At 54.8% G+C, this 16,509-nt stretch overlaps 2 protein-coding genes across 2 annotated transcripts; both read right to left on the reverse strand.

Annotated features, from left to right (window-relative positions):
• Positions 1 to 6,705: 6,705 nt before the first annotated feature.
• LOC148182890 (olfactory receptor 14J1-like) lies at positions 6,706 to 8,534 on the reverse strand. The gene is made up of 2 exons (XM_088064250.1): positions 8,349 to 8,534; positions 6,706 to 7,694 (listed from the first exon to the last, which is right to left on the reverse strand). Exons 1-2 carry the CDS (start codon positions 8,389 to 8,391, stop codon positions 6,706 to 6,708), a joined length of 1,032 nt encoding a protein of 343 aa, XP_087920376.1. The 5' UTR covers positions 8,392 to 8,534.
• A 6,589-nt stretch (positions 8,535 to 15,123) lies between these two features.
• On the reverse strand, positions 15,124 to 16,110 carry LOC148182891 (uncharacterized). Its single transcript, XM_088064251.1, has 2 exons — positions 16,065 to 16,110; positions 15,124 to 15,878 (listed from the first exon to the last, which is right to left on the reverse strand). Exons 1-2 carry the CDS (start codon positions 16,108 to 16,110, stop codon positions 15,124 to 15,126), a joined length of 801 nt encoding a protein of 266 aa, XP_087920377.1.
• Positions 16,111 to 16,509: the final 399 nt, after the last annotated feature.

The following is a 16,509-nucleotide window of genomic DNA, read 5'->3' on the forward strand; positions in this document are numbered from 1 at the left end:
TTTTTTAGTTACTGCTTTAAAACCACGACAAGCCCCAAAGGCCTGAGAGGGTGATGAAAGTGCTGGTGCTGTGTCTGTGCTGCTGAGCTGGGCTGGGCTCCTGGCCCAGAGGCAGCTCCTGGCAAGGGCAGCGCTGCAGAGAGACAGCTCTGGCCAGGAGCAGCTCCTGAGCACAGCCCAGCAGGGCTGGGGCCCTGCCAGGGCAGCTCAGGGACACGAGCAGGCCCAGACAGAGCTGCCAGGGGCTCAGCACTGGCAGGGGCTGTGGGATGTGCCAGAGGGGGCTGTGTCACAGCAGCACCTCTGTGGCTGTGTCCTGGAGCCCCAGAGCAGCTGGGATGTCAGAAAGGGGCTGTGTGACAGCTCCGAGTGGGTTGTGTGAGGTCACAGATGGGGCTGTGACATCACAGAGTTTGGTTTTGTGAGGGTCACTGAGCAGGTATGGCATCATAGAGGGTGACATCAGAATCAGGGTGTGATGTCACAGTGTGGGCTGGGTGATATCACAGTGGGTTGGTGACATCACAGACATGACTATGACATCAGAGGTTGAATGCACATCACAGAGGGGATTCTGACATCACAGAGCAGGTTGTGACATCACAGAGTTGCTGTATGACATCACAGAGCCACCAGAGGATGGACTGTGACATCACTGGTTGGTTGTGAGACATCACAGAACAGGCTGTGAAGTCACATGGTGGTGATGTGACATCCCAGAGTGGGCTGTGATGTCACACAGCAATCGCAGAGGGTGGCTCTGTGACATCAGACAGCAGGCCTGTGACATCACAGAGAAGCTGTGTGGCATCACCATGTTCCCTGTGACATCACAGAGGAGAGTGTGTGATGTCAGAGAGAAGGCTGTGACATCAGAGAGTGACTTCTGCCATCTCAGAGGAGCTGGGGCATCACAGAACGACTCTGGGACCTGCCAAGTGCTGTGGGGCCTGGGACAGCAGGACAAGGACCCCCTGTCAGTGTCCCTGTGTCCCCCAGGGCCAGAGCCTGGGCCAGGGCTCCTTCACCCTGTCACCAACGAGGGCTTGAGAGCGCTTAAAAAATCCCCAGCAAGGGAGCAGCAAAAAACAGATTTAATATTAAGCACCAGCAGCACAAAGTTCCTTGGCAAGAGCCACTGTGCTCCTGACTGGACACTTCAGGCACAGCAAGGAAACAAAGCAACAACAAAACCAAACAAAATCCAGGCAACTAAACCAGAAATGAATCCAGAACTGTCCTTGTGTGTGTGTGTGTGTGTGTGTGTGTGTGTTTGTGTGTGTGTGACAAAGGAGAGTGAGGGCAAGGATTAAAGGAATAGAGCCTAAAAGCTTAACAGAGCTCAATCTTAACAGGATTCACCTGTACCTTAATCTATACCTCAAATGTCACAATTTAGCAAAGGATCAGGATTTAACAGTAGTTAACCTAACTTATAACCTATGACTTTATGATTTAACAGTGGAATAACACTGAACAGTATTCAACTTAGCTTATAACTTATATTGAACTTAAAAAATAACAATACTGAGCACCGTTGAACTTAGCTTGTGTTGGGGAAGGTGAAACAGGGAAACCTTATGAATGTGATTGTTTGGCAGAAGATTCTGAAAATATGAAGGCTAGAATCAAAGTAGAAATGAAAGCCTGCTTTGAGTTATAGGATACTGAGTACTGATTAACCAAAGAACAATAGCCTAGCCAGCTAGAGGAGAATCCCTGTTGATAAAACAATGTCCTTCTGATAAAACAAAGTCCAAAGTTCAAGAAGCAAGGAAAGAACTTGTAAAGTTTTGTAGAATCTAAAATGCAACGCTGTATGTTAATATAGGGAAGCGCATAGGCTGGATGTAAATTCTTTAGTGGGTGTGTCTCATGGTGATTGGGTTACTATGAATTAGAATATTCACAATAGAAAAAGATATATTGGATTGTAACAAGAACTTCACTCTCTCTTAACTCTTACCTCTTACCTCTTAACTCTTAACTCTTGCCTCTTGCCTCTTGCCTCTTACCTCTTACCCCTTCCCTCTCTCCACTCTTAACTCTCAGCCCCCTCTCTCTGCTCCTACCCCTCTCGTCCTCCCTGCTCTCTCCCTCTGGTTTTTCCCTCTTTCTCTCTGTTGCTCTTACTCCCTCCCTCCCCCTTCCAGCCTCACCTCCCCTGCTCTGCCTGTTCTCTCCCTCCTCCCCCTGACCACGTGGACGCCGAGGCTGGTGGCGGACACGGGTCTCCCCTCTCTTTACCCTTATAATAATAATTTGCTTATACTTGAACAGCTTGACCCTGGAGAAGTCTCTCACCGCGAACGAGCGTTTTTTTCACTCCAATAGCTTGTACCTCATGACTTACTCTCACTCACAGGCCTGACTGACTCAGATCTCCAAGGCACTCCAGCCCCTCCGAGAGCAGCATTTCTGCCACATTTGCCAGGGCACAGCACTGGTGTGTGGACACAGACACAGAGAGGCAGTGCAAGGCAGCTGTGAGAAATTCCCCTGCAGGGCAGGGAAATGCTCCCTGCCGATGCTTTGGCATCTCCCCAGCGGGCGAAGGGCTGAGCCTGGAGGAGTGGGGGGATCGGCCCAGGCTCCGTCGTTGTTCGGGGATGCCCCGAGTGCAGCAAACGGGAGAGTTCCCGGCTCACAGAGGCCCCACTCCGAGGGAGGTGGCTGGCCCAGGAGAGCTGCAAGGGGCTCCTTTTGGAGCGCTGTTTGTAGGGCCCCAAGAGAGGGGCTTCAGGCACAGCAATGTTTCATCCTGGCCGCACTTGGCATCAACAGCTTTCTTTGCAAGGCTGAGAACAGGGATGCTGTGCCACGGAGAGAACAGAAACAGTTCCCAGGGCTGCTCCTGAAGCAAGCAGGAGCTGCTTGGGCAGCAGCAGTGCCTGGGAGCAGACAGTGTTTCTGATGAGCTGCAGAGGAGCTGAGCCCAGGGGCTGTTGGCCAAGGCCCAGGCCCAAGGAGCATTTCTCAGCTGGCAGGGTGGCCTGAGAAGGGGAGGGGGGAATGCACCAGCACAGGGCCCATGGAACCAAGGGACCATTGGGACACTGCGGGGCCCAATGGAACCAAGCAGAACATTCTGACACTGTAAGGCTCCATGGAACCAAGGATCCATTGTGATACCACGGGCCCTCATGGAAGCAAGGGGACCACAGTGACACTGGGGGGCTCCATGGGACCAAAGGTCCATTGTGACACTGTGGGGCATCATGGTATCATGGACACCATTGTGACAATGTGTGGCTTTGTTGAGCCAAGGAGTCCTGCACGCTCACACAGGCTGAGATGGACACTGCTGGTTTCTCTGGCAGGCTCTCTGAGCCCAGCCCAGCTCCCTCCAAGCTGTCCCAGCTGCCCTGAGCTCTTGGCAGCACCCAGGGCCTCTCCCCAGTGCAGCCCAGCCGGCTCTGGCCCCACAGCTCTGCTCAGGGCAGGCTGCTCTGGGCACTGCCCCACGGCCTCAGCCCCTCTGCAGGGCACAGCAGCAGCTGCAGCTCAGAGAGAGCCTCAAGCCCCAGCCATGGGAAGGGTGCTTGGCCAAGGGAAAAGGAGGTTCCTTGGGTGCCCTGCTCCCCTCTCCCTGAGGTGCTGAGAGCTCTGCAGCCCCTCCTGCCATCCCATCTGCCCAGGCCAGCACAACAGCCCTGGCCTTGGAGCCCTCAGGAGCTGCTCCTGCTCCAGGCCCAGGGCCCATCCCAAAGCTGGGCCAGCCAGAAAGCTGTGCCCATTTCTGCTCATTCCTGCTCTGATGAGGAGGGATCCTCAGCCACCTGGAAGTTGCTGATGAATTTTGCTACTCCAGAGGCCACCTCTTCCTTGGGCTCATGGAACCAAGAGGCCCCTGTGACACTGCAGGACCTTGTGCAACCATGCAGAGCATTGTGACAGAGCAGGACCTCATGTCATGATGGGGCCATTGTGACACTGCAGGGCCCCATGGAACCAAGGGGCCAGTGCTGCTCCTCAGGGACTCATGGAATGAAGGAAACTTGGTTGACACCATGGTGCCCCTTGGGACCAAGAGGCCATGGTGACACTGTGGAACCAAGGAGAGCATTGCTGCACTGTGAGACCTCATGGAACCAAGGATCCACTGTGACACTGCGGGGCCCAAGGATCCAAGGGACGTTGTGGCACCAAGAGCTCCCATGGAACCAAAGGGACATTGTGACCCTGGGAGGCCTCATGGAATCCTGGAGACCATTGTGAACACTCTAGGGCCCCATGGAACCGTGGTGACACCAAGTTGTCTGGGAGTGTTGATGTGCTGCAGGGTAGGAGGGCTCTGCACAGGGACCTGGACAGGCTGGATCCAGGGCCCAAACCCAACAAGGTGAGGTTTAACAAGTCCAAGTTCCAGGTCCTGCACTTTGGCCCCAACGACCCCTGCAGTGCTACAGGCTGGGGACAGAGTGGCTGGACAGCAGCCAGGCAGAAAGGCACCTGGGGCACTGATGGACAGCAGGCTGGGCATGAGCCAGCAGTGTGCCCAGGTGGCCAAGAAGGCCAATGGCTCCTGGCCTGGATCAGGAATGATGTGGCCAGCAGGAGCAGGGCAGGGATTCTTCCCCTATGCTTGGCACTGGTTGGGCAGCACCTCAAGTGCTGTGTCCAGTTCTGGGCCCCCAATTTAGGAAGGACATGGAGGGGCTGGAGCATGTCCAGAGAAGGGCAACAAGGGTAGTGAGGGGTCTGGAGCACAAGTCCTGTGAGGAGCAGCTGAGGGAGATGGAGTTATTTATCCTGGAGGCTCAGGGAAGACAAGGTGGTGTCTGTTACCGCTGAAGATCAATAGATCACGCGGACACAGGTCGAGGTGTGGTGAAGGAAAGAGCAGTTTATTTTTCCTCGCAGGATTTATAGGCTTGTGACCATGGCCAGGGATTGGATGGTCAGGATAACACTTTCTCACTGCACTGGCCATGAGAGATGCCCATCACAAGATGTGTAACAGAAAGAATGTACACATATCTATGTTTACAGTTACTGTCCTGGGAAAGTCCTTAGAAAACTATGTTAGCAAGCTCAGAAGCTGAGTTTTCAGGGCGGACAGGTGTCAGTGTACAATTCGGACTTGATGATCTCCAAGGTCTTTTCCAACCTTGCTGATTCTGTGATTCTCTCAAACCACCCTTGGAGCAGGTGCAGGATGAGCCCTGGGCCTCCTCTTCAGAAGGTCCAGCAGCCCAAGTCCCTCAGCTTCTCCACACAGGCCCCAAAGCCCATCCTGTCAGTCCTGCAGAGCCTCTCCAGCTCCTCCTCCTTGCCCAGAACAGGGAGCCCCACAGCCAGACACAGCAGCCCAGATGTGCCCCCCTGGCCTGTGCTGCCTCTGGCAAGGGAGCAGCATGAGGCACTGCAGGACCCTGCAGACAATTCCTGAAGCACTTGTAGGATGATCCTGCTCCCCATGGGACATTCCCATGGTGCCAAGTGGGGAACTGAAATAGGGAGTGGGGCCAGAGAGGAAAGGGCAAACAGGGATGGGCTGTTTGCAGGGGAGAGAACAGGAGTGGGCAACGGAAAGATATCTGGAGTGGGAAGAGGAAAGAAAGCAAAGGGGAAGCAAAGGAAATGCTCATGGCAGTTTGGAGGTGGCTGCCAGGCAGCCCTGGCTCTGAGCAACAACGTCTGCAGTGGCACAGGAAACTCACAGCTCATGGGAACAAACTTTCTGTGTGACTTCAGAGGCCACGACAACCCTGAGTGGTTTCCCTCCTGTACCCCAGCCCTGCCTGGCCCCAGGGGCTGATGGCATTTGTGCTCCCTCAGGTTCATCTCCCCACAGCAGCACCATGGGGGTGCTGACGCCTGCTCTGGGCAGTGCAAACAGGGGCTCCTGAGCCAGTGCTGCCGTGGCTGTGCCTGCAAGGATGCGGCACCTCTCTGAGCTGGGGGAGAGGCCAGGGCTGCACAGGGGGGGATGTTGTTGGCAGCTCCATGAGGACGCTCTGGGACGCTGCCCTGGGGTGTCCAGCACAGTGGGGATGGATCAGCCCCTGCTCTGCTGCTCCTTCCCATCTCCCCCAGGGACCTTGCAGAGCCCCAGCCATGCTGTTTGTCCCCAGCCTGCCCACGGCCACCCTGGGGCTGCTCACGGGGGTTTTCTGTGCTGAGCTTTGGCCTGGCCGTGTTCTTGAGAGAGCCTGGGCAAGGAGCCTGGAGCCCCCAGGCCCTGCCCTGAGGCGTCAGCGCTGCCCCAGCAGTGCCCATGGCCTGTCCCTGCTGCAGCCCCGGCACTGCCACCCCCAGGGCTGTGCCCGGCCCCGAGAGCACTCAGGCCCTGCAGCAACACCAGGGCCAGGAGGGCAGCGGGGCAGTGGCACGGGAGCAGCACTGGCAACACCAAGTGCTGCTGCTCCTGGGCACAGCTGCTGTGCCAGCACTGATCTGCCCCCAGCTCTGCACACAGGCACTGCTGCTGCAGCTCCAGAGAAGGGAACAAAAGGGGCATCTCTGGAGAAAACTTTGCTAGGAAACCCTTTAGTTCCTTTAAAGCCACCAAGACCTCAGCTCCTCATTGACACAGTCTGTGGCCACAGGGAAGGTGGAGAGAAACAAAATGAGAAATGGCACAAACAATGACATTTCTTTTGGACACTATGAGAAAACCAAAAAATTAAAAAAACCAACAAACATCCAACAAGAAGTATCCAAGATTACTTTTATTACAAGTCATTTACAAGTGATTAAAAATCACTTTATTACAAGTGATTTGCAGGAATTGGCCAGCAGTTTCTGAAACCATCCAGTCATCAGTGTCCACACTGCAGCCTTGAGCTCCTGGTTCCTCAGGCTGTAGATGAGGGGGTTCAGGGCTGGAGGCACCACTGAGTACAGAACTGACACTGCCAGATCCAGGGATGGGGAGGAGATGGAGGGGGGCTTCAAGTAGGCAAATGTGCCAGTGCTGATAAACAGGGAGACCACAGCCAGGTGAGGGAGGCAGGTGGAAAAGGCTTTGTGCCGTCCCTGCTCAGAGGGGATCCTCAACACAGCCCTGAAGATCTGCACATAGGAGAAAACAATGAACACAAAACAGCCAAGTGCTAAACAGACACTGACTGCAATGAGCCCAAGTTCTCTGAGGTTTGCGTGTGAGCAGGAGAGCTTGAGGATGTGTGGGATTTCACAGAAGAACTGGCCCAGGGCATTGCCCTGGCACAGGGGCAGGGAAAATGTATTGGCCACGTGCAGCAGTGAATAGAGAAAGCCACTGGCCCAGGCAGCTGCTGCCATGTGGGCACAAGCTCTGCTGCCCAGGAGGGTCCCGTAGTGCAGGGGTTTGCAGATGGACACGTAGCGGTCATAGCACATGATGGTCAGCAGGGAAAGCTCTGCTGAGATGAAGAACAGAAAGAAAAATACTTGTGCCTCACATCCTGCATAGGAGATGTCTCTGGTGTCCCAGAGGGAATTGTGCATGGCTTTGGGCACAGTGGTGCAGATGGAGCCCAGGTCAGTGAGGGCCAGGTTGAGCAGGAAGAAGAACATGGGGCTGTGCAGGTGGTGGCTGCAGGCTACGGCGCTGATGATGAGGCCGTTGCCCAGGAGGGCAGCCAGGGAGATGCCCAGGAAGAGGCAGAAGTGCAGGAGCTGCAGCTGCCGCGTGTCTGCCAATGCCAGCAGGAGGAAGTGGCTGATGGAGCTGCTGTTGGACATTTCTTCACTCTGGCCATGGAATCCTGTTGAAAGAGGAGAAAGTGACAAGTCAGGGGAGACTTTGCTGAGCGATGTCCAAGCCCTTTCTCCCAGCCCTGCTCCCATTTTCCTTTTCTCAGAGCCCTTCCTTCAGCCCCATGCCTGGAGCTCAGCTGGGATCTGGCCCCGTTGCCGTGATGAGCAGGGGCTCTGCCCATGGACATTGAGGAGTCAGCTCTGCTCTGCAGCACTGGGGTCATGGGAACGGGGTCAGGGGCCAGTCCTGGGGTTAACCTGCATCATCCCAAACTGCTCCTGAGGCAGAGGAGCCTGGCTGCATCTCCTGTCCCAGGGCTCAGGAATGGTGACAGCCAAAGGCAGTTTGAGAGGGTTTCCTGCTGTGCCCAGGGAGATCAGAGGGAAATGTGCAATGCAGGAGCATTGGCTGTAACTCAGTGAAGGGTGAGGGGAGCTGCTCTGTTGCTCCATCTCTCCCCAGCTGCCCTTTCTGAGATTGAGGGCAGGCACTGTGTTCCCCTGAAAATCAGCCTGACACAGCTGAGAGAAGAGGAACCCACAGCAGAGCAAACTGGTTCAGTCTTTCTCAGAGTCTCAGCCCCACTCCTGGCCAAGGACACTCCTGTCCCCAGTGTCCCCTGGAGACAGCTCACAGCTTGGGTGGCATCCCAAGGACACACCAAGGGTCCTGTCCATGGCACTGCTGGAGAAGAGTCGGGTCATTCCCAGCCTCCCAGCCTGCCCTGCCCAGAGCTCCTGGGGCAGAGGGAGCTGGGACACCCCATTGCTGTGCCCAGCCTGCACAGGAGGAGCCCAAGGGCTGGGCCTGACCCTGCAGCTGGAGCTGCCATTCCCAGAGAGCTCGTCAGCAATGCCAGGAGCACCTGGGCAAGGCAAGGAGAGAGAGAGCCAGGCCCTGAGGAAAAGCCTTTCCTTGCCCACCCCTGCCCAGCCCCTGCCAGGCAGCACCAGTGCAGGACAGTCACCCTCAGGCATTTGCATTGAGACATTTGCTGTGTCTTGGCATAGGGATCTGTATAAAAGTAATCATGGAATAGTTAGGTTGGGAAAAGACTTTAAACTTTAAACTAAAATCCCAGCACAGCTTTGTGGCACTTTCCCCCCACTGCCTGCCCAGGGCTCTGCTGCCTGGAGCTGTCCCTGCCAGCAGCTGCTGCCCTGTGCCCAGGGCTGGGCCCTGCCAGTGCTGCCCACACCCAGCCCAGCCCTGGGGGCTCAGCTCTGCCCTGCAGAGCCCTCCCAGCTCAGGGCACTGCCCGGGGGCAGCTCTGGCACTGCAGGCTCTGATGGCAATGGCAGAGCAACCCTGAAGAGGCAGGAAAGGTGGCACTGATGCTGCCTGTGAGTGACCCTGTGCAGATTTCTGTCAGTGCCTGGTTAAGATCTGAGAATTTACTTTTTTTAATTTATCGCAACCTGTCACAAGAGGTTGAATAGAGAAATGAAATGAGAGCTGAATATCAATGTGCAATTTCCCATCCAGGCAACCCAAAGCACTAGGTTAAAAAAGCACAAACTTTCCTTTTATTCAGCCCCTGATTTGCTGTAGTCCCTGTATAATTTACATGGTGCAGACCATGGGCAGAGTGGCTGAAAACACATTAGGAATCTCCTGTAAACCTAATGACCACTCAAAGTAACAGTTCAGATACCTCAGGCATTGACAAAATTCCTAATACCTTTAATAGTTATCCCCCCTCCCTGCCGTTCTGCAATAGCAGGAAACTGAATACAAAGTCTTAGAAAATGTCCTCATTTTATCAAAATCCTTGTCTTGGAAATATTCTATGACTGATCAGAAACCCTCAGCATGTCAGAGCTTCATGAGCATTCACCTCCCCTCCACCAGAAATACTCAGAGCTGTACTCACAGAGTCTGTAGGCACTGGGATGTTCCAGCTTGAGGAGATGCCTCCAGGAGCTGCAGCTGCATTGTCCTGCAGCCAGAGGCTTCCTGTGTCAAGGGCTGGCAGTGATTCTGCCCCAGGCACTTCTCAGCACCTTCCCAGCCCTGACTGATTGAAGCTCTCTGTGCCTCTGGGCTGTGCCCAGGGTGGCTGCAGGCAGTGCCCCAGCCCTGCTGGGCTGGCAGAAGAGCTGCTCAGCAAGAGAAATGTGCTTTTGAAGCTCTTCTTGGTTTCCAGGAGCTGCCTCTGTGCCAGGAGCCTGGCCCAGCTCAGCAGCACAGACACAGCAGCAGGACTTTAATGAGCCTCTTGGGGCTTTGTGCTGAGGCCCTGAACATCAGTCCCTGAGAGGGAGGGGAAGAAAGCTCTCAAGAACTCCAAGTCAGAATGGAACTCCAAAGTTTCTTTCACTTTTAATGGGTCCCACTGAGGGACGTGACTGAGAAAGTGTCCCCAGGCCCCAGGCAGAGCAGAGAACTGGAGGCACTGATGACAGCTGGGGACAAAGAGAAGCCAAGGCTTGGTGCCCTGGGCCACAGCAGCCAATGCTGTGCCAGCAAGGGCTGTGAGGAGACACCTTGTCCTGAGGCCCTGGGGCCTCCTGGCACAGCCCCAGCAAGGCTGGCCACTGTCACCCCCTTGGCCTGCCCTCAGCATCCCCCCTAGCCCACATGCCAGTGGCCTCAGGGATCTGCTGGAAGGAGTCCCTGGGGAGCCTTGCTCAGGAATGGCCCTGGGGGGCTCCTTCATGCTCCCAGGGACTGCAGCTTTTCCAAAGCACTTTGGCTTTTGCCTTGGAGTCTCTGAGAGCTTTGTGCAATCCTGGCTTCCAATTATCTGCTGTAATTAGTCCCTTGAGAGGCTTTGTCAGTAACAACACTCAGTGGGGCTCATTAATGCTTCAAGGTACTTCAGGTTCTTAAGGCACTTTCCTTTTTCCTTCCCACACTGAGTCTCTGAGAAGTTTGTGCAATCATGGCCCCAATTATCTGCTTTAACGAGTCCCTTGGGAGCTTTGCATTGACACTCAGTGGGGGCTCAGCAATACTTTGAGATACTCAGGGGGTTTTCAGCTACTTCGGATTTTCCTTTCCACACTGAGTCTATGGGAGGTTTTTGTGCAATCCTGGCCTCCAGTTCTCTCCTCCAAGGAGTCCATGAGGAGCCTGTGCTGGGGATGAACCTCAGTGGGACCCATTAATGCCTCAAGAAACTTTGGGTGTTTCTTCTGACTTGGACTCCTGGAAAGGTTTGTGCAATCTCCTCTCAAGGCCCTGAGGTTCAAGGGCTCAGCTCCAAATGCGCCACGGGGCTCATTAGGATCAAGCAAGTCCTAACAAATCATGGCTGTGCCTTGATTTCCCTCTGGTCTGGTGCAGTTCTTAGGAAAGTTTCCTACAATAGTTATGGAGAAATAGTTCAAAGAGCTTCTAGGAAATACTTATTCCTATTATAAAGGTTGTCTTTTATTCCTGTTCTCTTTAGAGCAGAGGTGATTGCAGCATTCAGTGATGGATATTGATCCAGGGTCTCTCCTAAGGAGGTCTGGCCAGGTCAGAGAAGCTGTGCCTTGAGGTCTGACCCAGTGGGGACAACCTTGCTCCACATTCCCCAGCCCCATCCTGTCTCTCCTCACTCTCCTGGGACCTGCTTTGCTGAGAGGACTGACTGCACTCAGGCAAAGAGGGGTTTTCCTTCTTTGATTTTAGCAATCTAAAACTGCTGAGTTTCCCCATGGAAAACAGACACCCTCGTCAAGTGTGTGCCAAGCCCAAGGTGCCACCAAGGAGGTTCCCCTTCCCCAAGGCAGAACCACACAGGGAATGTTTCAGACACACAGGGAGTTCTACAATAAACACAACCCCAGAGTTGGCTGAAGGCAGAATTAGAGCAGCTGCTGAAGGACAGACAAGCTTTGAACTCCTTGCAGCTGAAAGCACCAAGTGGGTTGTTGGGAGGTGTGTGAGTGAGGCAAGAGTGAGGGAAGGGAAATGCAGAGAGCCCTGGAAGTGTTTCTGTGCAGACAGGCTGCTCCAAGGGCAGCATTGGCCTTCTCTGGGGGGAACTGTGAGGGGAGATCAGGACAGAGTGACCTCCCCAGTGACCTCACAGAGCCCCCTGAGATATCACACAGCCACCTGTGATGTCACACAACCTGCCCCAGGATGTCACACCACCATTCTGTGGAGTCACATCCTGCTCTGTGAAGTCACAGTGTCTCTTACATGTCACAAAACTACTTCATGATGTCACATATCCTCCACACAGCCACGTTTGATTTCATAGTTCACTCTATGATGTCACAGTTGGCACTGTGATGTCATACAACCTGTCCTGAGATGTCACATGGCTTTTCTGGGATGTCATTGCCCACTCTAGGATTTCATATCACAACCATGTGGTGTCACAGCCTGGTCTGTGATGTCACACAATCAATCAGTGATGGCACAGCCTGCTCTGTGGTGTCATATATCTAATGTCATGATGTCACAGCCTTCTTTGTGATGTCACAGCCTTCTCTGTGATGTCACAGCTTGCTCTGTGATGTCACAGAATCCCCTCTATGATGCCATAGCTGCTCAGTGACCTCACACAACAAACTCTGTGATGTCTCAGCCCCATCTGTGACCTCACACAACCCACTCGGAGCTGTCACACAGCCCCTTTCTGACATCCCAGCTGCTCTGGGGCTCCAGGACACAGCCACAGAGGTGCTGCTGTGACACAGCCCCCTCTGGCACATCCCACAGCCCCTGCCAGTGCTGAGCCCCTGGCAGCTCTGTCTGGGCCTGCTCGTGTCCCTGAGCTGCCCTGGCAGGGCCCCAGCCCTGCTGGGCTGTGCTCAGGAGCTGCTCCTGGCCAGAGCTGTCTCTCTGCAGCGCTGCCCTTGCCAGGAGCTGCCTCTGGGCCAGGAGCCCGGCCCAGCTCAGCAGCACAGACACAGCACCAGCACTTTCATCACCCTCTCGGGCCTTTGGGGCTCTTTGCATCACACTCAGTCCCTCAGAGTGTGCTCCAGAAACTTCTCAAGAGCTCCAAGTCAGATGGAAACACTGAAGTTTCTTGTAGTTGAAATGAGAGACACAAGTGAGAAAGCGTCCCCAGGTTCCAGGTAGAGCAGAAGACTGGAGGCCCTGATGGCAGCTGGGGACAAGCAAGGGAAAGGTGTCTGTGGTGCTGAGCAAAGCTGGATGTGTTTCAGGAATGCCAAGGGCCAAGGGCTGAGCCCCAGCCCCTGGCAAGGCAGATGCTGTCCCTCCCTCATTGCTCAGGGCTCTTCCCGGGACACTGGCATGTGGGGATGTGCAATGCCAAGGGCAGCACCATGGGGCGGCCCCTGCCAGGCTGCTGAGCAGGGACAAGGAGGCAATGAGGCCCCAGGGCTGCCAGGGTCACTTGTCCCCTGCTGGCCTCAGGCCCAGGGCCAGCAGCCATGGCCAAAGGGCTGCACAAGTTGCCTCTGGCAGGGCCTTGCAGCTGCACAGCCCAGAGCCCTCAGCCTCTACCTGTTGCTTATGTGATGAGGCCTCTGAAACCCATCCTGGGAGATTTTTGGGTCCTCTCCATGGTCTGTAAAAATGGAAACACTGGTCAAAGTTATTTTCTACCAAATCTTGCATTGACAAGGATCAATATAATTAAGCTGAAGAAGAATGGATTTGGACTTGTTAGAAGGAGGAAATATTTTACAATCAGAGTGGCACAAAACTGCAACTGCTTTTCCAGACAAGTCGATGCCCCATCCCAGGATTGCTCCCAGAGCAGGAGCTCTGTGCAACCTGACATAGTGAAAGCCTCTCCCCTCCCCAAGGATGGAATTGCTGTTGTGTGGGTTCTCTCATGTGCTGGGTGCCCTCACAACCCTCCTGGCCAGAATGTCTGCTGAGGGCCAGCCAGGCTGCTGCAGTGGCACTGACCTCACAGCCATCACCACTGCAGACATGTCCCCTGGGCCTGGCTCTCCCCTTTCCTCTATCCCTGCCTTGTCTCTGCTGGCATGAAGAGTTGTTTCATTATTATCTTGTCCCCAAGGTGCTGGGGCCAATTGCTTCCCAGTCAGGCTCCTGGAGCAGCAGTGGCTTTTCAGAGCCCAGCCAGAAATGAGCCCTGAAGCAGCAGCTCTGCAGCGCTGGCCACCAGGCCGGGGTGCCAAGGGAGCCTTCTGGCCATGCCCTGGGAGCAGCTGCTGCTGCCAAGGTGCCTTTGGTGCCTCAGGCTGTCCCTGGCACAGCTCCCAGCACGGCACTCTGCACTTGTGCCCGAGCTCTTCCCTGGGTTGGGGCTGGCCTGGGGCTTTTCCTGCAGCGGGATCTGCCCTGGGCATGGCACAGGAAAGGCAGTTCCTGCTGGAGCAGGAGGCTGTGCCTGGAATGAGCTCAAACAGCTCCAGCAAGGCCCTGTTTACTTCAAAATTGCTTCCTAGTGCACTGTAGTCTAATAATTGTTATAGCTCCTATACTGTGGAGTAAATAACACTTTTTCTTTATTTACTCTGTGGTGTAAATGAATCTATCTAATCATGTCCAGAATCAGTCACAGTTGTATTTATATAAATATATCTGATATTCCATTGTTAATCCTGTGGGACAAACTGGATTACAGTTCAGTTCTACCTGTCCAATATTTACACATAAACCTCTGACAAACTCAATCTGGGATTGAATCCAGATGCTCATGGAGACCCCATGCCCAGGATGGTTGCCATGGACACCAGCTCTGGCCTGAAGCCAGAGTCCTGGAGCTGGGAGCCTTCCCTGGGGAGCCTGTTCAGTGCCCCAGCAACCTCGGGGGAAAAACCTTTTCCTCACATCCAGCCTAAACCTGCCCGCCTCAGCTCCAGCCGCTCCCTCCACTCCTGTCCCTGGGCACCAGAGGGAAGAGGTTCCCGCAGCCCCCAGCCAGGGACCCGCTCCCAAGGCTGCTGCCATGGCAACCAGGCCTGGCACCAGCTGGGATGCTCGGTTTCCACGGGCTGGGCTTCAGGAATGGGAGTCCCCAATTTCCTGCTCCTGCTGAAACCGTGCTGCTGCTCGCTTCTCTCCCGCCTCCCATGGAAAGCAGAAAAGGCAAAGATCCCATGCTGGGATAAGAACAATTTATTGAGAACAGCAACGAGATAAGGAAGAAACAGGAACAGGAAAAATTTTGGTAAAAGAAGGGATAAACCAAACTATTTACAGGGAAAACTACAACACTACTGACGGCCTCTTCCCTGCCACTTATTTCCTCCTGCCTGCAAAGGACACCCTTCTCCTCTGGTGAGAGACAGGGAATCCTTTTCCTGCCCCCGGTAATGACCTGAGATGGGATTGAATATGATGACACAGACATGGTCAGACTCTCATGTTCTTTGATCTCACATCATGACATTGCCATGAGCACGAAAAGGGACAGGTGTCTTCCCAGCATGGATCCCAGGAAACATGGATCACCAGGTCTCTTCCCAACATCGGTCCTCCAAGGGGGGATGAAGCTGGAGCTGTGGAGAAAGCTCTTCCTGCACTTTGGGGCACTTGCAGGACTTCCCTTACTGGTGCCTCCGTTGGTGTCTGGTCAAGTTAGATTTGTCTGAGAAGCTCTTCCCACACTGGGGACACTCGTAGGGCCTCTCCCCAGTGTGGACACGTTTGTGGGTATTGAGGCGGGAGCTGCACCTGAAGCTCTTCCCACATTCCCCACACTCGTAGGGTCTCTCCCCAGTGTGGATGCGCCGGTGGGTGACGAGGGTGGAGTTGAGCTTGAAGCCCTCCCCACAGTCAGGGCAGCGGAAGGGCCTCTCATCCGTGTGAATCCGCTGGTGCAGGAGGAGATTGGAGCTGCTGTGAAACCTCTTCCCACACTCAGGACACTCGTAGGGCCTCTCCCCAGTGTGGATGCGCTGGTGGATGATGAGTTGAGAGCTGCAGCTGAAGCCCTTCCCACATTGCCCACACTCATAGGCCCATTCCCCAGTGTGGATCATCTGGTGGCATATCAGGCGGTTGCTCCGGCTGAAGCTCTTCCCACACTCCAAGCACTTGTAGGGCTTCTTCTCATCCTGAAGCTGCTCATGGACCACCAGCTCAGAGCCCCGGCTGGATCTCCGGCCGCCTTCCTGGCACAGGGTGGGTCTTTCCTCCTCAGAGCACCCTGGGATGGGTTTGGAGCCCCTCCTCCTGCAGGATCTCTGGGGATTTTCCTCCCTGTTGGATTCCTGAGCCATGGAGCTGCTCAAAACGGCCTCTTCCACGAGGTTCTGTCCCAGGGGTTTGTCCTCCCTGGTCTCCATCCTCAGCTCCTTGTCTGGGGGAGGAAGCACAAGGAGAGGATGGGATTTGCCTCCGTGCCAGAGGGAAGGGGAAGGAGATCCCCCCAGTGCGTCCCCGGCAGGACGGCGTCGGCAGCGGGGTTGTCCTGCATCCGGGGGCCAGGCTGGGCTGGGAGATGGAGCAGGAGAGAGGGGGAAAGGGGCACTGACTTCCTCCTCACCTGCCTGGGTGTCCTGGGGCATCTTCCTTGCAGCCTCCTTCTCCATCCAGCCAAAGTTTAGGAATAAGAAATCCTGGTTTGAGGAAAATGCAATGCATGAACACATTGGGTTAGATGTTTCTCTCAAAAGCTACCTCAAGAAGTCACCAGGCATCTGGTGCTCATATAAACCACCAAAACAGCAAGATTCAGTCTCCAAAAATACACAAATGGCCAAGATTCAGCAAAAACACCCAAGCATGAATTTCCCCACTCTGGTCTCTTCACTGTGGGGTCCTGGAGGCTCCCCTGTCTGGATTGTTGTGGGTGAAGTTCGTATTGCTGTTCCCCCTCTCTGTCTGCTGGGGCTCCTGGCAAGCCAGGAGGTTCCCCTTCTCTGGCCTCACCACTCTGGCATCCCAGGAGTCCTGCGTGGTCAGCACTGTCTGGGCTCCCTGTTTCAGGC

This window comes from Pseudopodoces humilis, chromosome 18, assembly GCF_049639895.1.
Source record: "Pseudopodoces humilis isolate 2021_Gansu_Grassland_sample_001 chromosome 18, ASM4963989v1, whole genome shotgun sequence".
In the NCBI taxonomy this organism is placed as follows: Eukaryota; Metazoa; Chordata; class Aves; order Passeriformes; family Paridae; genus Pseudopodoces; species Pseudopodoces humilis.

What these genes read in the sequence shown, in the direction of transcription:
- LOC148182890 (XM_088064250.1), bottom strand. Translation starts at nt 8,391, where the DNA reads ATGACCCGACTCTTCTCCAGCAGTGCCATGGACAGGACCCTTG. An exon ending in TGCCATGGACAGGACCCTTG is followed by an intron (nt 7,695 to 8,348) that starts GTGTGTCCTTGG and finishes CTCTTTCAACAG; the next exon opens with GATTCCATGGCCAGAGTGAA.
- LOC148182891 (XM_088064251.1), bottom strand. Translation starts at nt 16,110, where the DNA reads ATGGAGAAGGAGGCTGCAAGGAAGATGCCCCAGGACACCCAGGCAG. An exon ending in GCCCCAGGACACCCAGGCAG is followed by an intron (nt 15,879 to 16,064) that starts GTGAGGAGGAAG and finishes TTCCTCCCCCAG; the next exon opens with ACAAGGAGCTGAGGATGGAG.